The 22,361-nt window shown below is 41.5% G+C and overlaps 1 protein-coding gene across 2 annotated transcripts in view; it reads left to right on the forward strand.

Moving 5' to 3' along the window:
• The window catches only part of PICALM (phosphatidylinositol binding clathrin assembly protein), a 40,121-nt gene that overhangs the window by 16,650 nt on the left and 1,110 nt on the right, over positions 1-22,361 (forward strand). The window contains exons 13-19 of one of the 2 annotated variants that reach the window (XM_010143622.1): positions 3,641-3,790; positions 8,349-8,456; positions 9,334-9,465; positions 9,555-9,585; positions 10,384-10,483; positions 14,050-14,109; positions 16,231-16,335. In XM_010143622.1, the coding sequence (XP_010141924.1) occupies positions 3,641-3,790; positions 8,349-8,456; positions 9,334-9,465; positions 9,555-9,585; positions 10,384-10,483; positions 14,050-14,109; positions 16,231-16,335 (686 nt within the window). The remainder of the gene's footprint in view (positions 1-3,640; positions 3,791-8,348; positions 8,457-9,333; positions 9,466-9,554; positions 9,586-10,383; positions 10,484-14,049; positions 14,110-16,230; positions 16,336-22,361) is intronic. The other variant, XM_010143620.1, reaches the window with a different exon arrangement.

Genomic DNA, 22,361 nt, shown 5'->3' on the forward strand with positions numbered 1-22,361 from the left:
AGGGAAATAACACCATTTTGAGTGATGGAAGCAATTCTAATACATGTGGTAGCTTCAGAAATAAATAAAGGTGGTTTACTTGTCCTTTAGTTTTGCTGAGCAGTGTTTTTTGAGAAGGATGCAGTGAGGAGTGTATTGAGTTACGCATATGAATGTCAGTATTTAATAGGCTTAGATTTTAGAAGTGTTTGCTTTATGGAAAATCTCTCCTGTTTCAGCCTGTCCTGTTTGTTTCATGGGTGACAGATAACCTCCCTCTCAAGGTCACATCACAATGTAGCATTTATTAACCTCGAAACTAAGCCTGACAGTCTGTGTTTGTTCAATGTTGTGTTACTCCTAGTAATAGTCAGTCATAGGCATTGATAGGTCTGCTTACTAGTGACACGTTTCTAAATACTAATTAACTGTGAAGATTTCCGATTGTCTGCTAAAATTTTAAGCTAAAATCAAGGGATTACTACTTTTTTATTACCTTTCATCAAGGAAAAATATCTCTTCAGCTTTTCAGACATTGAACACTCACTTCCCATAGGTGAGGTGAGGTAGATAAGAAGTGCTTTCCACATTTTACAGATGGGGAAATCTGAGCAATTAGCTGACTTGTCTGAAGTCATACAGCAAGTCAGTGGCAGAGCCAAGAATGGAACCTGAGCTATTTCCAGTCCTGTGCTCTAACCACTGCACGGCATCCCTCCCTTAGGTAATTTTCTGACTGATGATGTTTGTATTTGGTGTCTGTGGTGCTTTGAGTATCAAACCAGCCACAAGCTGAGGCGGACTAAAATCGGTTACTGCACAAAATTTTATGCAGCAGCTCTTTGGTGTTGCAGTAAAGGATAAATAGTTACAGAGGTATTATATTTTGGGTTGTGCTTCCAAAAATGTTAAGGCCGACAAGGTTAAAAACTCCTGGAGAATGGGTTCTGTAATTATATGTTTTAGAGTTTACTTTTTTCAAACTGTAAAAGATGCCACTGAAAAACCTTTGTTCTTGCAGGTAAAGTATTTCTAGCTGTATAATGTAAAGGTAGAAGTTTGCAAAATTCAGATTACTCTTTAGAATGTACCTGGATCATTAATGCCCAGTGATAGACTGGAAGTGCAGAGTGATTCCATCGCCACAAACAAATGCCTTGTGTATTCAAGGATGAAATTGGGATTTCAAAACATTGAGGTTTTGCTGTCAGGAGAGACAATAATTCTTAAAATTGAATATGCAAGGACATAAATTACCCAAACCCAATTAATTTTCAGTTACCTTTGACGGCAAGTTTCGAGACTCTGACAAGAATGAACACGCTGGCTAGAATTAGAATGAGGCAGATGAGCCAAGAGGCTGAGAACAGGTTGAATTTCATAGCAAATGGTGATAAACTACTGTTGTATTTCATTGTCGTCTTAGCTGAAACACATGAAACTTCACAGACAACCTTGGGATTTGGGAACAGAAAGTAGTCTGAAGGCATATTTCTGCGGAGTACATGTGTAAAAACAATTCCAGTGAACAGTAGTTTCAAACAGATACGCTTAAAAACTTCTTGACCTTTTTAGTTTCTTTGATATTGTTTTATCTGAGCTGTTTTTCTGAAATTGTTTGGAGAGCACGCCAGCTGTGTCTGGTCTGTTTGCCAGCTATCCATTTGTACCAAAACATCAGAGGCAAAACAAATGTGTCAGTGTGGAAATAATCGGTTTGACCCATCCGGATTTTTTCTAAGTACAAGGAGAACCAATACGATTAGAATGAGAAGAATGTGAAGCAGCAACAGAAAAAGCAAGCAGGAGCTGATGAAAAGACAATCTGACATGTTTTATTGTCGGATCCCGTGCTTCGACTATACCACCCAAGGAGACCTTCCGCTGTTCTTTTTGCAACCAGACTTGCCTATCCCGCATTGGCCTTTTCAGCCATCAGCACGCTTGCAGTAAGCGTGGGTAAAGCCCTTCCCAAATCCTCGTCCGTGAAGCCAAGCCATGATTGTTCTGCAGCTTCTAGAATAGCATTCAAAGCAGACAACAGTTTAAAGCAGTACCTGAAAGCAAGGACTTGGTTTCAGGTGACTGGATGATGGCATGTCCACAAGTGCATTAGGTGGTAGTCTTTCCGTGCCCAAGACAATACAGTATTTGTAGTGCTGTGACATATCGCAAATACTGTATTGGCTTATTCTACTTATCTTTTATTAAGTGTCTGACACATTGTTTTGCTGAGTGAATGATTTAGAAATGTAGCCAAGCAATTTGGGAGAGGATTTAGGTCTTACTGAATAAGATACCTTGAGCTTGCACGAAATCAAAGCAAGTATTAAGCCTGAAAACAATAATGCGGTTACAGTTTTAAAATTTAGTTTACTTTAGGACTTGCGCGTGGCTGAAATCTCTGTTATCAAGCCATGTGGGATTTATAGCTATGAATCAGGAGGTCAGATTCAGGGAGAGAGAATAACTTACACTTTGAAGCTGCTTCACACATGACAGTAGTAATTACAAGAGTTGTGGATAAATCTGTAATCTGACCAGGTTTAATAAAAAAAGCATGGGAACACAAGTACTCAAGAAATCTCTCCTTTAATTACTGTTCAGACATTTCTCTAGTGGTTTTGCCTGGAAGAGTAAGTTGCAGTTCTAAGCACTGTGATAAAACAAATAAGGCTAGATGCCACTCTTGCTGATCTTTTTCACTAGTGAGTTCTTGAGTTTTCCAACAAGGATTGGTGTTCTTTGAAGCCAGACAGCTAATCCACTGCTCCTTCAGCCTGCAAGTATTGAAGCTGCCTTTCCTACCCTGTTTATCTGTTGGATCCTGGGGTACAGGAGCGTTTTAGTTTGGCAATACTATTTGTCCTCAAGAAACCTTGAAACTCCCCCTTGTGCCTCAGGGAGTGACTCACATAGATTCACATTTCCGTCGTCCCCCAGAGCAGTCCAGCAGTTTTTAATAAGGAACGTTGTCCTTGTCACTGCTCACTGGCAGCTGTCCCTCAAAGCAGAGCAGAATTTTTTGCATCAAACCTGTTGCTCTTGATGCCCCAGGTAGTAAAGAAAGTGCTTTTGTCCTGTATGCTGCTACCTTGGTGTATTCACAGCTCTTGGAAATTTCATGGTGCCCAATAACAAAAAAATCCATAAACGCAGTTTGAAGGAGGAGGAAAAGCACAGCTTGGTTTTTTGCTTTTGTTCGCATTTTCAAAGCTATCCTCTGGATGGTATTGCATCGAATACTCGCCTCAACCTGGGGTTTGTTACGCTCAGAAGCAGGTTCTGCTCCAGAGAATTTACTGCAAGTGTCAGGATATGACTGTGTTAAGTGAAAAATGATTGTCTTTAAAGAAGAACAACATAGTAATTTTCATTGTAAGGCACACATAAGAAGTAACATGCTTTATAAGACCAAGATGGTATTAATTAAAAGAGTAAATGTGTAGTTAACATCTGTCGTATTTTTCTTGAGCAGAGAACAGAAAATTTTGGACAATTTGAAAATTAACCAATTAGCTCAGTCATCCCCAGTTCAGAGATGTCAGGAGAAAACTCTATTTCCTGGACTCTTAACTCTTAACTCTCTATACCTAGGAAGCAGCATGTAACTAAACCCATCTCCCTTTTCTTCTTTCTCTTGCTCTCTGGAATTGAACAGATCCTTTTTCTGCTACTGTTGATAGTGTTGATGATGCCATTCCAACCCTAAATCCTTTCCTTACAAAAACTAACGATGCTGCTCATCTGTCTGTGTCTTCTGATGTATCTACTTTCACCAGTAGGACACCCACACATGAAATGTTTGTTGGTAAAGTACCGTTTTGAACTAATTTCCTATTTCCTAAAAAATTAACATTATTTCAGTTTCTAAAGTATATTTCAGAAACTAAAAGGTGGTCATTTGGTTCTGAATTGGTGCTATGTTAGAACTTGATTTAGTAACTGTGCCATGAAAATGGTGTTAAAATCCTTGCTTGGCTCCCTGGATGGGATTCTACCTGATGTAAAGGAACTTAGCTGTAGTTAAAACAGTTGTTTGAGTGTGGTTTTACACAAAGTCTCTTATGGTTAAGAATTTTAAGGTAAAATACTATGTAGGCCTGAGAATGTAAAGAAAATGCTGCTACTTTGTTCCTCAGGTTGAAACGTTCTTTTTAAACATAGGAGCTTAATCTAACTTTTTTGGTAGTGGATGTTTTTCCCCACTCATGTTGGCATTAACAAAACTGGTAACGCCGTGCCCATTCTGGTGCGTGGTCTGCTCAAACTGTTCACCTATGAGGCAATAAACTCACCTTTTTAAAACTGTTTAAATCTTTCTTTGGAGGTGATTCAGCATGGCTGTCATACTAGAAATCATTTGAATGTTTCTGTGGGTGCAGCTCCACAGTAATTTGATTACTTCTCATTATGAACAATTCTATTGGCTTTCATATGGATTGGATGTCAGTTCTGTTCCAAGGCAGGGCGAGGTTTAGAGGCAATCAGGCTTTCTTTTTGTAGGCTGAACCCCGCTAGAATTGATCACAGAAGAATCTAGACTCTTAAAACAGAGATCCTTGATATCTCTGGTACTTGTTAACAGGGGTAAACAAAGGGATCTTTTTAGAGATACTTGTACTACCTCCACTTGGTCACCTTAGCTACCCTTTAAGCTACCCTTTAAGTTTCTTAGCTTGCCTTTGGTTAGGGGAGAGAGAAAGCAACAAGCTCAAGCACAAGAGCGCTTGCTGTGACCTTCTCTCCACAGTTCCCAGGGAGGATTAGTCAGCTCAGGCAGTAGCGTACAAATACTTTAATCTGGTGCTACTGCATAATAATCTGGGCTGTGCTTCTAAGTCTTTCCCATGCTTCCAATGAAACTTGTGGCTCCTGTGAGTGTAGAATGATCATTTGAAATGCAGCTTTTCTTGGTAGGGGTGTTACCCAATCAGATGGGTTTCCTCTGTGTAACTCGTTCTGCAGTCCTACCAGGAGCTGTGGCAGTGCATGGCTGTGAGCAAGGAGCATGGTGGGGTTTTGTAGCTCTCGCTGGCTAGTGCAGAATTCATCTCACGACAGCCTTGAAGTCGCTGGAGTTGGACAGCAGTGATACACTGCATTCCTTCCCAGTGCCTCTTGCTCTAAAGATCTGTCTAGAACCAAAGTGCAACCTCCTAACAGACTGGTGTGTGCAATGTAAATGCAGTTTTAGCCGTAGCACAAACAAGGTGCTGCAATAATGTGAATATGGATTTAAAATAACTCTTTCTGGTTCTTTAGATCATTACAATCCATTTACTGAACTAAATCCCTTTGTGGCAACCAAATATGAATCTACTATTGGGCCGTACCCTTATACTTCAGGTATAAGAAAAATGCCTTGAAGCTTTTACACCCCTTTGTCCTAGGGTGTAAAACATGGCATTTGCCTAGGAAAAAAAAGTATTTAGCCTAATGTAGCTCTGACTTTGAAAATGTGCTTTCCCCTTTTGTGTTATAGATAATGTAAACGTGTTTGTTTCTTTGTCTGATGCGTATTGATTTCATTCCGTTGGCTCTGTGTTATTCGAGTGTATGTGGATTTATAGACTGACCTGAAATTAAAGCTTTGAGTAGCAGATAAACAGTATATCTTGGTTCTCTTTCTGTAACTCTCCCTCTTCTCCTTTCCTGGCTTTCTCTCTTGTGTGATGTGCCTTATCAGACTCATTTTGTGGTCCTCAAGCATACCCTAATGCTTCTCATTTCCGCAATGAGCCTTCTTCTGTAGCTGGTCTATTTGGAGGTAGGTAATCGGGTGCAGCCTTACCACAAACATAGCAGTTTGAATGTGTCGTGTGCCTAGAGCTAGTATGTGTGTTACTGGCTACAGAAATGCACTATTGTAGCAGCTCCAGCTTTTATTCACCTGCTTGTGCGAGCTGTGTGGTCACTAATGGTATCTATATTTTCAGTTTGTGCTAAACTCAGGCTTATTTAGTCTGAACATGAAATGAGTATCTCCCCATTTCAGGATCTCTTGTAGTTTACATGTTGCTACATCCTCACAAAAGACTTGCATGTAATTATCTTCTCATCTTACTCTACCTCACTGCTTTTAAGATAAAGGGATTGGGATGTTCTCGCTGCTTATGGCATTTTTGTTGATACATTGCTCTTAAACAGTGCACTGAACTAGTACAAAGCTTGACAACAGAACATGAGAAACAGGTACCCACTTCATTAAATTGCTGTGTGGTGCCTGTATAGTATCCCAGTGCTGATGGTGGTTCTGGAATCCCATCCTGTGGCAGTTGCTAGATGGGCTATGGGCTGTTACAGATGATAACCTGTCTAAACCAGAGGGAACAAGGACTGTTAACAGGGTTGCTGTACAAGATTTAGGAATACCTTCAGTAAAAGGTTCGTGGAAGAGTTAGCTCTTAAAAGTGCTATAAAGTCACATTTTGGTTTAGTGTCCTTGGACAGAAGTTAGCTGGAGTCATTTAACAAGAGCTTTAATATTCCATATGACTCTGTTCCCTTTGTTCCGCATCCAAAAAACAGGATGATTAGTTTCTATCAAGTGTTGTTGGTTTATTCCCTCAAAGCAATTCCGTTAAAAATACTGACCTTTACACCTTTCAAAACATCCATGTTGGAGTGCCCTAGGCTGGTGGTTGATATCGGGAGTAGGATTTTATCTTTTTCAAGGCAGACTCACAGGAGTCCTGTGTATTGTTTTGTCTTCTGGCTTGTCTCATCTTGTTAGCCTGAAACTTCCTAAAATGTGGGAGCAGGAAACTCAGCTCATTACAGATAAGGCCATTTTCAAAAGAAAAATTGAGCTCTTGTAAGTCAGGTTTTCTGTAGGTACAGGCACAGGTTTAAGAGTTGCAGGACATCCCATCACAGGAATTCCCACCCGCAGTGCGGAGTCTCTGAAATGGCTTGTTACAACTCTCCAGTGTACTTGTCATGCAGACACTCATTTTGGTGTGGTGTTCATTTACTCCTTGTCGTTTCCCACATTACTGCTTCCCACAGTTTGCTGTATGCTCTTTGCTTTGTTCCTAATGAAAAGTGCATTGTTTGAATTCTTAGATGTTTCCCACATTACTGCTTCCCACGGTTTGCTGTATGCTCTTTGCTTTGTTTCTAATGAAAAGTGCATTGTTTGAATTCTTAGAGATGGATGCTTTTCAGTTCCGAGTTGTATGTTCCTTCAGGAGCAATAGGATGGAACAAGTAAATCCAAATTTCCGCGATGTTCCTGTTCAAGGATCGCATCCTATAGTTATTATTTTTTTAGATGCAATATGACTTATTTCAGGAAAACAGTAAGATTGAAATGAGAGCTAAATGCAAGTATTCTTGGTCAGTTATTTCTGCTCACTGCAATGTTTTAGTGCTGTAGTATTTGTGACCCTTTTATTTCTGCATATCATCAAAATTTCTGTTAGAAACCAGAAGAGCTGATTTTCAAGATGGCATTGCATTTTTTTGTGCTTTTCATATAAAGTAATAATTACTTCTGTAATTGCCTGAATATCAAGATGATGAGCAGGCGTACTTGTATGTGTGATCATATAGAGCATTAAAAAATAGAATTTTAGAAACAAATCAGTATTTGCTTCTATATTACTGAGTTATCAACTTCATACTGCTGAACATCTCACACAGTGCTTTGTGCTGCAATAAATTTTCATGGTACTGAAAAAAATAGTGTATTTGGAGATACATAGCAGGCAAATGGAGTAAGTTCAGACAGGAACAGGAGTTGAAACTTGGTTTTAATTCCCCATCTATTGCCATAATTACTAGAAACTTAACTGCAAAACATGTCAAAAAATAACTAAGGGCTGTAAAATTATTAGTATTTAGAGTGTCTAATTCAAGACATTATTAGTCAGCACCTTGAGATGGTTTGGGTCTTACTCTGGTTGTGCCTAAGAACTGCTCAACTAACATGAAACACAGAGGGAATCATCTTCAGGCAGGTAGTCTCGAAACACATCCAGTACTCAGCCAGCTCTTTTTCCTGGAGAAGTGTGGTGATCACTTTCTCAATAACGTTATTGTAAGTATCTGGTATAAGAATAAAAAGATGTGAATAGTGAGTCCAGAGATTTAGGAGTTGTGGGGAGGAGTGTCTGTTGTGGCCTGTCTGTCCAGTTCTTGAGGCAAAACCTTTATTTGGAGGAGTAACTCCAAATAAACTCTTTCCATCTCTTTCTCTTACATGCTTCTCGGTGTCAGGGTGTAATCTGGACCGTTGAAGTATTCGTAGGCTTTCTGCAATACTTCAGTAATCTACGTATTTATTTGATTTGTCTTGCATAAAGAAGGTGGGTTCTTGGGAAATGCTGTATAAAAACATCCAGCTTCTCTCTTTTCCCTCACAGGGTTCACTCCATCTCCTGTGGCTCAACCACAGCCATCAGCTGGCCTTAATGTTGACTTTGAGTCTGTGTTTGGAAACAAATCTTCTAATGTTGTCCTAGATTCTGGTGGTAAGACACTTGCTAAAATAGATGATGTATGTCCTTTAACTTTCTGTATTCTTGAGGTATAAATCTCTTAATCTGTATTTACTTACACTGCTGTGACAGTGTCCAGCTGAAGAAAAGCAAGTGACTTGAAAAGGTCAATTGCAGCATTCTTTGGCCAGTTGTATTTTATTAATCACATATTTTTTTTTTAATGTGATATTTATGTGCACCCTGTTGAAATGTTGACATTGATTTCCTTCACTTTGTTTTGGGCATTAAAACTTCACACACTGAACAACCTTCATTTTTACGTGCTGTCAAATTAAGTCTGTGTTTGTAGAGTGTGGTCGGGTGTGGTAAAGTTGCATCTTAATTTTTATGTACCTGTGAAACATGCTTCTGACGCTGATTTACCTACATGTTAAGATGTTAAGATTACCGGAGCACACATGGTTTATGTGGGTTGCAGCCACAGCACTTTCTGTCCGTTTGACCATCTGGAAAGTAAATACTTCCTGATCTTTTGATAGTGGACTCTTGACATCAGCTTGTGTTTTGGGCAAATCAGTGATGTGCTAAAAAGAAATACAAGTGCGTGTTTATAAGATTGAAATATTGGAGGTACTTATTCTGGTTTAAGTTTTCATTGCTTTGTGGTCATTGTGAATCCATCCCGTGTAAAACTGATGTCACACAGGATAAACTAGTAAAGTGAAATCTCCTTTCTGTAGTAAACACCTTCTTTATCAAGAGGTATCATAAGTTTTATCCTTGTTAGCGTTAGGAGCATTAGGTTAAATTTTTGTAATTTAGCCCTTATGTTGCACTTGCTGTCTAATTGAATGTCACAGCATTCACCTGTGATTCAAATAATTTCTTTTATGCTTATCATTCCAAGGTTTTGATGAACTAGGTGGTCTCCTAAAACCAACAGTGGCCTCTCAAAACCAGAGTCTTCCAGTTGCCAAAGTACCACCTAACAAATTAGTGTCAGATGATCTGGATTCATCTTTAGCAAATCTCGTAGGCAGTAAGTATTAAACCGGTCACGTATGAATACTTCCTTAATTCTTCAAAGAGAACAGAATTTCAATAGTATCTTTTTCTACTCTGTGACAGATTTGGGCATTGGAAATGGAACTACTAAAAAGTGAGTATGCTGCATCAACGGTGGAGCGTTTTGATTTTCTTGTTGGTGAAATTTTATGGAAATGCGGGTTCAAACACGTGCGTGACAATGTATCGTTAACCTTGAGAGCATGTTTGGGGCTGCACTTCTGTTTTTCATACAAGGTGTGATTAACTGTTCAGATCTGTTGAGAGGTGACTGTAGAGAGTGGCCATGACAGCATAACAGCAGCAGATGAGATGTGCCCCTGTCTGATTCCTTTCAAGCTTTGAATATATTTAGGAAGTGACTTCATCAGAAAGGAGTAGGGAATCTTGGCACACCTTAAATCTTTTGGGTGAGCTGAGAGTGTGCAGAGATATATTAAAGATTGTGAAACTACAGCCTCTGACTTGTGCTCGACCTTTGGATGAGTGAATTTCGAAGCAGGGCATATTCTAGAATAGAGAACATCTGCTCTAGCAGCAAAGTTGAGAATGTGATTAGCAAATTTCAGGTTTATCAGGACCAGCTCTGAAAAAATTCAGGAATCTAGTATACAGTTGCTATCTTACTCCAAGGAAAGTCAGCTAGATTTAACTTACCTGTACTGGGGAACTCCACTGAGATTCGGTAAAGCTGTGATGGATCATGTTGAACATCGTACTGTACTTTTCCTAGCCAAAACAATCTGTCACGAGACCTTTTAGCAACTCCTTTTCTAAATCAGTTCCTTCACTAACAAAAGAAGCCACATTTCTGAGAGGAAACAGTGTTTCCTAAGGGAGTTTTGTTAGAAAATCCAGTGTTTTCTAATGATTCTTTAATATTTATTTCAAGTGATGTAAACTGGACTCAGCCAGGTGAAAAGAAACTAACAGGTGGTTCCAACTGGCAACCCAAGATTGCACCTACAACTGCCTGGAATGCTCCAACATTGGTAAGCAAATACTTGTTTTAAGACAGTGAATTCCCTGCAACTTAGGTACACAGGGTGGTGTACAACAGGGAAATCTGTAGTGAAAGGGTAGTAGGAAATTGCAGTGGTTAGTTCGAGGTATAAACTGCTTGGATTTGTCTTTCTAGCTGTGCAGTTCTAGTAAATAGTTTGTGTAAATAGTTTTAGTTTACTAGCTGTAGTAGTCTTTGACCAGGCTCTCGCCAGCAAGACAGCAGCCTTCATCACTCACTCGAGTGACATAAAATTGTGACTTGCAGTGGTGGGGAGCGGGGACCACTTCACAGTCTAGAAAAGTAGAAGAATGAAAAGTAAGTTCTTGAGGTGCACTGATAGCTTAAGTGTGTGTAACACTACATACAGCTCAGCCCAGTGTGGGGGCGAGAAGCAGCTGAGAAATGAATCCTCTTGATACCCACAGAGGTGCCTGCAGTGGGATGGGCTGTAGCTTTCTTAACATACCTGAACACTGCTTTCCTGCCCCAGTGTGTGCACTCGTTTTAATGCATGTCAGTTTGAGTGATCAACTTCATAGTGTCTCTTGTAGCAGGTGGTACTGGCAAGGATTTAGGGGTATCATGTACGTAGGGGTATCATTAATACGTGTTGGGGGGGAAAAAAACCAATGCCAAAACAGTTAAAAAGTTTACCTGAGTAGTTTTCACAATGCAAACAGAATGTTTTTGCATGTGAATCCTACTCACCCTTTCACCAGCCGCCTGGAGAACTGTAAGAGGACAGACGAGGTAATGAACCAGCCCTGAGGATTTATGGCACCTGTCTCTGTAACTGACTGGGGGAGGTTGAATCCAGTGTAATAACACAACATTGTGGGTTTGGAAGGAGAGCTCGTCTCTCTCGATCCACCACCTCTCCCCCACTGGGTGTCCCCTATCAACTCGCTATGTTTATGTAGGGAGAAGCATTTGTGGACCTTGCTGGAGGGTGTGTAGGTACTGAAGAAATGGTAACTACACACTTACTTTAATGACTGGTGGTTTGAGTTTACTCGTGTGCTTGAATCTGTTTAATAACTCGTGTCTTGTATATACATCTTCTTGTGATAAGTCATTACATTTAACAGCTTTTGTTATTTAGAGATACTGTTGAGACACTTCTCTTCCTGTGAAACTGTTCTGTTAATGTAAAACCCTTGAAACAGAAATAATCCGGGGGGAAAAAAAAGTTTGTCTTCCTCTGCTGGTCTATTTATTGTGGAGTTGCTGCTGCTTGCTAAATAAATATGCTTTTGAGAATAAGGCTTTCTTGTCTTTGGAAAAAAGGCATATACCAAATAAATGGACTATGCAAAACAATTCCAAACCTGGTGATGCTGACAGTATCACAGTGTGTGTTGTCTCAGTAAATGACTTGAATTACAAGAATGTGTTGGGGTAAACATTTAATGTATTTGTGAACTAAAATGCTATTTGTGTATATTCCATTGTGTAAGTATTTGCTTCTAATCCAGTGTTATTGCATTGTATAATTGTTCTCCCTGGGGAATACAGAATGGCATGCATTTTCCACAATACGTAAGTGAACCAACCCACAGCCTTTTTGCGATCGACTGGCATGCTGATATTAACCACTGCTCTTGCAGAATCTCATAACCTTCTTGCTATTTACACATCTCTCATTTTAGAATCTTTGGTGTGCCAAAAATCCAGCTTTTCCTAGCATACACGAACTTCATAGGTGGTCTGCAGGCTCTTGACTCGAATGATGGCATGGGAAATACCAAGATTATTTTTCCTTGCTTTGAACTGTACCATTTGCTGCCAGAGAGCTGGGGTGTGTGTCTGTGCTGCCTTCAATGCACTTGGTGGATTTTGAATGAGGACAAATATGTTTGTGTTTGAATAACTGCATGAAACCTCACGGGCTTCTGTTACACCTGGCACTTTATCCACCTTTATGGTAGATCTTGATTGTTGTTGTTGTTTCCCTTAATGGGGAGAGACCAATATATCATTAATGTTCATATATAAAAAGAAAATCCATGCTGACAGTTTACAAAGGGCAAGCAACTACCTGTGCTTGCTGTCTGAGGAATGCAGGCTTTCATTTCAAAGGAGTTTTTTCTTGATGTCAACAGTGATATTGGTCTTTCCCTGTATTCTGTTTTTATTGCAGGGTTACTCTGTAACTAGAGGATGGTAGGTCCATACTTAGCACTCAAATTTAGTCAGCATGTTTGTGGGGAAGGGGGTGGATACACAAGCAAACCCCAAAACAAGTACTATTCAGGATAGCTTTGCCAGCTGTGTGAAACCCGTGGCTAGAACACAGTCTAGGTAACTTCTGATAGGGGAATCTGTGCTCATGGCAATCGAAAAGCCAGCGACCCTGGCTACCATCTTATGAAAAGGCAGCTGATACCTTAGAGCTGATTTAGAAGTAGCTTTTACATCCTCTTTTTGATGTTCCAATTTGTTGGCTTTAATCCAGTATTATTAATACTTTGTCACTTCCCTTTTTTCTGTATCGATAATCTCTGTGTGCCAAGCAATGCCCGTGGTCTTTATCTTGTCCTGAGCAGTAATCCCCACAGCAACAGCCTGAGAACTAGACTGCCCTTCCTTAAAGGAGAGACTAACAGGAGGTGGAGGGGACAGCCCGGAAGTTACCAGAATGTTTATAATCACCAAATTGTAGTCTGAAAAATCTCACATTTTTTGTCCTTGTAAGAAATTTAGAAAGTGGATAATGGAACTGTGGAACAAAGACTATAGTTATGATATGAAGAGCTGTCTTTAATATATTTTTCATTCTAAGAGTTATCAGCTGTGTTTCTACATGTGTGGCCAAGTTGTTTACAAAATGTAGCTTCAGCCCAGGGTATGTCAGTGGGCAGCGATCTCACTGTAACTGCATAAAAGTTAACTGAGGTTAAGGGTAACATGAACATACCTGCAGAGTACTAAGAGGACGTTGAACCTGCTCAAATTCACTCTACTGAGTGGCTGAGTGAGAAGGAATGCAAGCTGGGTATTCCTGTTAGGCTGAACTGATATTGAAGTGTGGTAGGAGAACCCCATCGCGTGTACGTCCTGCCTGAAGAGAAGAGTATTCCTGTAGTGTCGGCAGAAGCGATGACAGTTTGGTCTTTCAAGTCTTTAAAATTCTCTCTTAAGACTCCTCGTGCACCATTACTCCTGGTATTGAAATACAAGTGTATATTTCATGTGGTTAAAAAGTGCTTCTGCTTCCTGAATATTTTTTTTCCTCAAACTTCTGTCTCTTACTGTGTTCTTTAAACGGGATGCTGAGGGAATGGTAGCGTGCAGTTCAGGTTAGTCAGCCAGAATCCTGACATGTGGAAAGCAAACACATAATTACAGATTTACCAGGATAGCCTAGAAACTTTCGCTTAGATACTGTATTCCATCTGAAATAATTTGGAAGCACCCGAGACTGCACATCCGATTTATTCTTTGCTACATTCATAGTTAGCTCTGTGCTGCAGATGACCCTTAGTGAGCAGAGTCTTGTCCGCCTGTAGCTGATCTCTTCTCTTCTCAGTTCACCACTGTTTTTTACCCCAGGCACCCCCTGTCATGGCATATCCCGCCACAACGCCAACGGGAATGATGGGCTATGGGATGGTGAGTGGAACTCCTGCAGCTCGGATGCTCTGTATCGTTTGATTGCTTATTGTTCCATAGCAGACGTTTTTCTGAACTGTTTCACTGAAGACTCAGTTTCAGCTCCTATTGCTTTATTCTTCATCAAACCACGAAGACCTGGTTTTCTGAGCTACTTCAGTGTTTTTTGTCTGAAATTATGTCTGCCCGTTCTTACCTCACTTAGTTTTTCGTAAGTTTTTTAAAATGAAGGCTGAGTCTATTCTTGGTGGGCGTTACTGGTGTAGAAATAAGTGTATCGTGTGAGTATAGATGGCTACTTTCACCACAGGAATGTTTTATCGGTGAATTAAAACCTTCCTTAAATATCTTTTGCTGAGCTTGGAAGCAAGTATCTGTAATGATCAGTGCTAGAAAACTGCAAGTTTGTGACACTGCCATGTGTTGGTTGGTGGTAGCTGAGAATTGAGTCTTTCAGTGACACTCCAACACTAGAAGACTTCTGATGTAAACCTGACCTTGCTTCCTCTTGCTCTCCAAAGTTGTTCAAACTTTTGTTCTTATTTCAGAAAAGTCTGAGAGGTCAGAAGTATTTCTGAAATGATAGGCCTTCACTCTTCTTTATTAGCGTGTTTTTTATGTAGCACTGCTTTTCTGGGTGACTAAAAGGGGAGAGAACTCCTTAGAACAAGCTAAATGTTTATTCATGTAATCAAATCAGACTAACGATTCTAATCTGTATATGCTCAGCAAGTGAACTGCAAGGATGGCCAACTGTTCCTGAGCGTCTTCTGGGAGAGTGTCATGTTCCCCGTTTCTCATCCATGAATTCAAGTAGTATGATCTGAGCAAAGTCACTGTGGTCAAACTGCCTTTAGTGTTGATCCCAAGTTGATGTACACGACTCTGCCCTGGTGGTACTGGGAGCATACTCCTAGTTACCTTGATGCAGCAGCTGGGGAAGGAAGCGTGTTTAGTGAACAGAAAGTAATCTTGCACATTTCATAAAGCGGCTTTCATTGTGGGCTTTAAATGCTAATGTGAACTGGAACCTGGGATTAATGGGAGCCATAGCTCTGTAATCCTGAGTTGCTTTTGGTCATGCTCAAAAGCGTGCAACGTCCGAGCAGAGGGTTGAGATGGGCCGTCACAGAATGACCAGGAGGCTTCATAAGACATCCTGAAAACTTTACACAGGACATTTACGGCTAGAAGTGCCCGAAAGCTTGACCCATTTTACGACCCTTGTGTTTATTTTTTCCTAAAACCAGTACTAGGTACTGTGGTTCTGAGTGTGGCCATTTCTAACTGGCAGTCCAGCTGCAGGTGTTTCCCTTGCTGAGGGCATACTGGGACAGGAAATTTCATTATGACCTTTGCCTTCCCTGGTTGCTTCATGGTGCCAGCAGTTATTTTTAACTGACTTTTTTTGTTGGGTCACTTTCCTGAGTGGGTTCACCATGGGATTGCCCGAGCGGCTGCTTAGCACAATAGGAGTATCACCAGGATTAGTCAAGGAAAAGCTGCTCGGCACAGGGATTGCATCAGTAGGACTGCTGCTGGCCATCAGCCCAGGCTAGTGGGCAGTGCCAAAACCAGCACCAGAGATGGGTGTCTACATAAAATAAATAAAACCTGGCTTCTAAGGCCATGAATGTATGCTAAACTTAATTTGGCTCAGCCAAGGTGCCAGTAACACTTCAGGCATTGATTGCATAATGATTTCACATTAACTGTTTCACTGGTTCTCAGGTTTCAGTTTTTAACGCTGTCAGCTCTGCATTGATGGCTGTAAAACTGTTCTTGTGCTCTCGAACGCAGACAGGGAAGTGCTGTCAGACCCTAGTTTTGGGAGGAAGAGGACCAGCACAAATGCTTGCGCTTAAACACGTATTTTAGTGTTTCGGATCTTTGCAGCAAGAGATTGAGTGGGCTCAGCTGCTATTGAGAGTATTCCTGGAAAAGGCTCTAGTATACCTTTCTAGTAACCTTTATTTGCAGAATATTGTAAAAGCATCTTCTGTCATTGTATATGTCAAATATGACCAAGACTTGTCACCCATTTACCATTTTCTTTTCTCTCCTTAAATACTGGTAATGGGTGAATGCTCTGTGTGATTTGACCTTGTCCGGATTTTGCAGCCGTCACAGATGGGAGCCATACCAGTCATGACACAGCCAACCTTAATATACAGCCAGCCAGTCATGAGACCACCGAACCCTTTTGGCCCTGTACCGGGAGCCCAGGTGGGTATATTCAAAATCATTGGTGTTGGGAACAAATTACAGCTGGGCCAGTTTTGTCAAAATTGCTTTAATACTTCCTTGCGTTGGGCAAATGTCTTGCCCGAGCCCAGTAGTTGATGGAAAGTTCCCTTCCTGCCTTCTTGCGTCCAGGTTGGCAGCATCAAGTGTGTTTCACAGAAGCAGAGGATAGCGGTTTAAGGCGTTGTTTTTTCTGGGAATGTGTCTGAGACTAACCTTAACACTTCAGTGAAAGGGTAGGAACAGTTGATGTTTTTGCTGCTTGCTGGAGACAAGCTTCCTCCCCAGAGTTCACCTTCTCTGCTGCTTTGCCTCTCAGTGTGGCTTTGTCAGACTCTGCTGTTACTGCTTTCTCCTAAGTCTGTGTGGGACTGTTCTTTGACCTGTTAAAAGTGTTAGATTATAAAATAGCCAAGTAAATTTTGAAGTATAAGCTGTGTGCTTACATGGCAGCATTTTGCAGGAGACAAACAGGGTGTGTGTAGCCTTTTAAGCCTGTCAGTGGGAGGCACGTGGCACGTTGGTCTAGTTTTAACCATGGTGTTCTCCAAAGAAAGACAGTTTTCTACATTAGGAGAAGCATTATAAAAAAAACAATAGCGGGGAGGGGCAACCTTGAACACTTTCACACTATTTTCAGAAAATATTGAGATCATTAAGACTTTGTTGTGTTTATAAACAGTAGTCAGGGCACAGCCAAGTTTAGCTGACAGGTGGAACTCCAGTACTGACAGCGTGTGTCTTTGTCAAAGTTCACATCATGACTCTTGTAGAAAAACGTAATCTGTCTTTTGATCTTACTGCCACGAGCTCTGTCTTTATAGGTGACTGTTTAAAAACCCACCTGTATGACTTCACGTGGGTATTCACTGGTGTACGTGGAGCAGAGTGGGCCTAGAGCGTGGAGCGAAAAGAATTCAGCAGTAGATTGTGAGGAAAAAGAGCCTCAAACCTTTTCTGATGCCTGAAGCTGATCCGTTAACAGGAGAGGCTCTGCTGCGTGCTGCCAGTGTGTCCATTGCCTTCCATAGCCCTGTGGATAGGGTTTTAACGATTTTTTTAAAGGCCTTCTCTGAAAGGGATGCTGTTTGATTCTTCACCTAGAAATGCAGTTTTCAGCTGACTTTCTCCTGAACTTCTGAAGGCTTCTTCGCACATTCGCTGTTACTGCAGACAAGTGGTTCAGTGTTTTTCACATGGGTTTTCTACTATTTCAAAGGGAAAAATGTGTTTATGACACTTCTTAAATGGAGAATAAGATGAAGGATCCTCAAGGACATGCATATTTTTTCTGCAATTCCCAAAACATCAATTCTGAAATGTCCCTTTAAAAAAAAACATAACTCTGCCTACCTGTCCAGTGACGTTATGAACAGGTAGATAGGTAGGTCTGAGCAGGAAGTGAGCCTTTCTGCTTCGTTGGACATCGCAGCACTTTGTCTAGCTTGAGTCCCCGCCAGCTGCCGTAATAGGAGAGAGAGGAATTGTCACAAGTGACGTGTGTAGAGCTGTGTTTATTGTGCTTATGTCGCAAGATGTTTGGCTCCTGTGAGAATTAATGTGATGGAGAACACAGCCCTTGAATCGGTACTTGCTGTGTGGCCAGGAGGGGTTTTCCCTGAAACACACAGAGTCTGCGCTGCTGCAGATGTCGAGTTTTCAGAAGTCCAACATCAATAAAGCAACTTAAATTATAGAAAGGTGGCACACGAGAGCTGCTTCCCCCTGTAGAGATGCATTTGCAACCACGCAGAGATGGTGTTTACCATCGTACAGCCACAGTGGGAGGAACAGTAACATTATACTCACTTTGCTGTACGCTTAGTCTTGAGGCTCTTCAGAGAGTGTATTTGTCTGTTTAGGTTTAGTTCATGATCACAGGAAAATAAATAAAAATGTGTGTTCTTGGGGTAAGTGAACAAATCTTAAAGAATGACTCATGGTCGTCTGAAGGGGACACCACCCAAACTGTCCGCGTCTCACGCAGATCTCTCAACACCATTAAAAAATGGAAAAATAGGCATCCAGTAATTCAGCTGGTGTTCCTAACTTTGTACTCCTAAGGCTTACTCTTAATAAATACACTTTCCCACCTCTAGACAGACCTAGTCTGCCTCTTTCAAGTGTTTTGTTTACATGCATGCAACTTCATTTCTCATTGTTGCTATTCAAATGCAAGAGTAATTTGGGTTTTTTTTAGGGCAAAATGTGAACACTTGAGAATGAGACTTGAGCAGTTGCTTCTTTGAAAACCTACATGCAGAAGCTGTTTGTAGTTTCAAAAGAAACTGGTGTGTACCTTTTCTCTTTGAAATCACCTGTTTTGCTTTAGGGTCAGCATTTCCTGCTTGAGAAAGAAAATAATAGTTTTGATCATGATAAAATCACAGGCTTTCCTCACCGCAGATATTCTGTTGTGCTGCCCAGAACACTGAGAACCGTCAGAGATGTCTGATTAAATTTTAGCTGGTGCAGAAGAGTGTGCGTGTGAAGAAAGAACAAGCTGAATCAATGGTCCGAACAAGGTTAAAGAGCAGCCAGAGTGATGGCAGACGTGATAAAGTACAGCAAATGCAGAATGGTTCAGAGAAGCCAGGCCTGAGTGATGTCCTGGGGTAAACTGGAGTGTGACCACCCACTGTAAGGCCTGAGTGTTGCAGTGCACAGCAGCGGCGCTTGGCTGTTCACCAGCACCAGATTGGCTGGCTGGCTGGCTGGCTAACGCAGCGTGGTGCCAGACGACAGAGCAGTGGTTCGTCTTTAAGCGTCACATTCTGGTCTGATGGGCTGCAAAAGAACGCAGCCGTAGGAGGGCAAGCAGCTGCGTAGTGGGACTTTTAAGATTTAAGATTTTTAAGATTTAAGAGATTACTTGGCCTGCTACCTGCATCGTTGTGAAGTGTAACACTGCAGTTAGTCATGTCACTGAATTGTGAAGAAAAATTAGTCTGAGTGATTGTCTCGTGATGATGGAGAATAAGGAAATGTGTGCAAATGAGTAAGATGGTTTTGTGGGGGTTTTTTGTGGCGTTTTGTTTTGGTGATGGTTGGGTTTTGGTTGTGATTATGGGGGTGATGTTTGGGGTTTTTTTTTAAAAAAAAAAGGAAGAGCAGGGTATGAAACTCAGGACAGACTTATGCCAGAAAGCGGACTTTACAGGTGCTCCTTTTAGCATGTTATTTCAAAAATAAATGCTGAAACAGTTTGACAGACTTGGTTAATGAGAAACCAGTACACAGCTAATGATGGGAATCAGCCCAGTGCTCACTTGGGATGGACTCTTCTGTGTTACTGTGACTCCGGGAAAGTTTCAGCTTTGTTGGAAGCAGTGAGAAGTGATAACGGCTTTGGAGGCAAGACTTAAGCTTTTGGTCTGCTCCAGCACAGAACGTAGCATTTCTGATCACACAGGCGCTGGGCAGGAACGAGGCTGAATCCGCGGTTCTAGACGTGTTAGTGCTAGAGAGACTGATGGCCAGTGCTGCTGTTATAAATGCTTCTCCTTAGGAACTGGCGAGGTAGGTTCTAGTTTTCAGATACGTTTGTAAGTGATTTTCTGGATAGACACTTTCCTACTTTGCATCTAATGGTACTTCCCACTTTTTTTAGGTCTCCTTTTTAATAATTAGAGGGATCATGTTAAAATATGATTGACTGTAAGAAACTGCGTCTTGTCTGAATTTGTCTATGGCATCTAGGAAGCAGCATTGTCAAGTTTTTTCCCCGTATTTAATGTGAACAGGCTTCCTGAAATTTCACCTCTGTTTTTGGTTACTTGCTGATGCTGCACAAATGACAGAGCTCTAAACCTACCAGTCTTCCACACTGCTTTCAAACTGGGACATCACATTGGACTTGATACCAATTGGAGATTTGCCAACTCAATTTAACAGGACTTGCAATATGTGACTTGAAGCCATTTGACCATGAAGAGGAAGAATGTTGCAGCAGTCACATCTTGCTGCAGTTAGGGCTCTGCTGGACTTTAGTCTGTCTCAAATCCTGGAGAGCAGTGGGATGAGCTACAGCATTCCAAAGGGAAGAACCAGGTTTAAAAGGGGAACTTCTGACATCCTGAAACTGCTTTTCAAGCGCTTCCCATTCTGTCTCATGACCCTTTCATAATCTGTTTATGGGGACTGGGTACAAGTGCCACATCCCCTTATTTGGGGATAAGGTTCCAACCCAGAGAGAGAGTTCTGATCCCGAAAGAGCTCCTCCGCCCACGTGGTTTCTGAGGCAGACATCAGCATGAAACTCCAGTTGGTAATGGCAGTATTTACACTCTGGGCATGTCTGCATGCAGTTCCCATAAGCACGTCTCCCGTCAAACGTAGGTTGGTAAGCATTCAGCATTTCCAAAGGAAGTACGTCTTCACACGACGTTTCTCACAATGGTATGAAGTGGAAGTATGCACCAGCAACTAGTGACTCAATGATGAGTAAACAGTTGAAGCAATGGAACCTGAAGTGGAGAAAGTTGACTGTTTTATTTGTAATTGCAAAAACATGCAGACTCGAGGAGGGCAAACAGAATTCAATAAAGCACCATTTAGAACTGGGAAAGCACTAGCAAAGGAGGAAAACAGCTAAAAATAATAAATCAACCAATAGCAGATACTCCTGCAGATTACTGGTCCCTTCCAGCAGCAGCAGCTGGAACACCAGTGTTACCTACTTGTAAATATGTGCCTCATATGGCTGAATTTGTAGTGTGGTGCTTTAAATAGGTGCCTACAGGTTATGATTTTTATTAGTCTTCAGCCCTCACCTAGAACAGGAGCATTTGACAAACTCATCTATTTTTCTTTTTCCCTGCCCCCAGAATATGTCCTATGTTCTCCTTCTAGTCCCCAAATTGACAATTATCTGTGTCTGCTCTCCAGCCTCTTTGTATTCACCTGCTGTTTTGAGAGGAAAAGATGCTGAGAGCAGTTTCTTCTGGAGAAGGCATCTGGAAAGCTGCCAGGCTCTGGCCAGATCCTTGGTCTGATCTCTCCCCGCCAGGAGGTAGTTTGGTCAGTAAAGCAGGGAGAGTGCTAACCTGTTCCACAGGACTTGGTGTGATGTTTTGTATCTTCTTGGAAGAAATCCGCTGTGAAAGCACGAGGTTATCTGCTTACCTGGCGGATGCCAAGTGAAGTTTCTTTTCTGGAGGGTCATGTCCAGCTTGTTTCTGCATTACACCAGCCATCGAAGAGGCTTTCTGTTTTCCACACAACAAACACCTTGTTTTAATAGTTGATTTCTGCCAAGTTTGCCTCTTAATCTCCCTTTGTCCTTTCATTACACGTTCAGCTTTCATATTCTGTCATTCTGAGACCTTTTTTCTTTTTCTTTCCCTCTCTCTGTCGTCTTTCCTACTAGCTGTCTGCAGCATCCAGCCCTTCCAGTCAGAGTCCTCACAGAGCCTCAGGAAAGGACCCCTTTGCAGAGCTCTCTCTCCAGGATTTCTTGTAGAACAACTTAGGTATTGTCCGTTATTCTGGGGAGATGCTGGTTTTTGTGATATAAAACAAAACTAAAGTTCTAATTCAAGTTTTATTAACGCGACTAGAACTGTTTCTGAAGAAAATAAAAAACAGTCATGTTGAGTTGGAAGCACTGTGGAAGTGACTCGGACACTCATATAGTGAACTGCAGCGGTGCAAAGGCCCCATCAAGTAATTTTGCTTCAGTCCATTGGACATAAAGTTCGATAGTTCCCTTCTGAACTGCAGCTGCCAGCACACATGGTGCTTGCTGCAGTGAGGGGGAGGCACTGGTACTAGCTGGTGTTTACCGTGTTTAGGGTCTGTGGTTAGCAGAACACCTGCCTGCTGCTGGCAGTGGATTGTGCACTTTACCAGACTGCGTGACCAGAGTTCCCCTGATGCAGGAGGAGGTGCTGGGTCTGCGTGCAAGAGTTTTGGTTTGGTAAAGATGAGCACTGGAGCTCAGGTCGGTTTTATCAATGAAGGGCAGGTGGGAATTAAACACCAAAATGAGTGAAAACATGAGAAAATTG

This window comes from Buceros rhinoceros, unplaced genomic scaffold (assembly GCF_000710305.1).
Source record: "Buceros rhinoceros silvestris isolate BGI_N320 unplaced genomic scaffold, ASM71030v1 scaffold7089, whole genome shotgun sequence".
In the NCBI taxonomy this organism is placed as follows: domain Eukaryota; kingdom Metazoa; phylum Chordata; class Aves; order Bucerotiformes; family Bucerotidae; genus Buceros; species Buceros rhinoceros.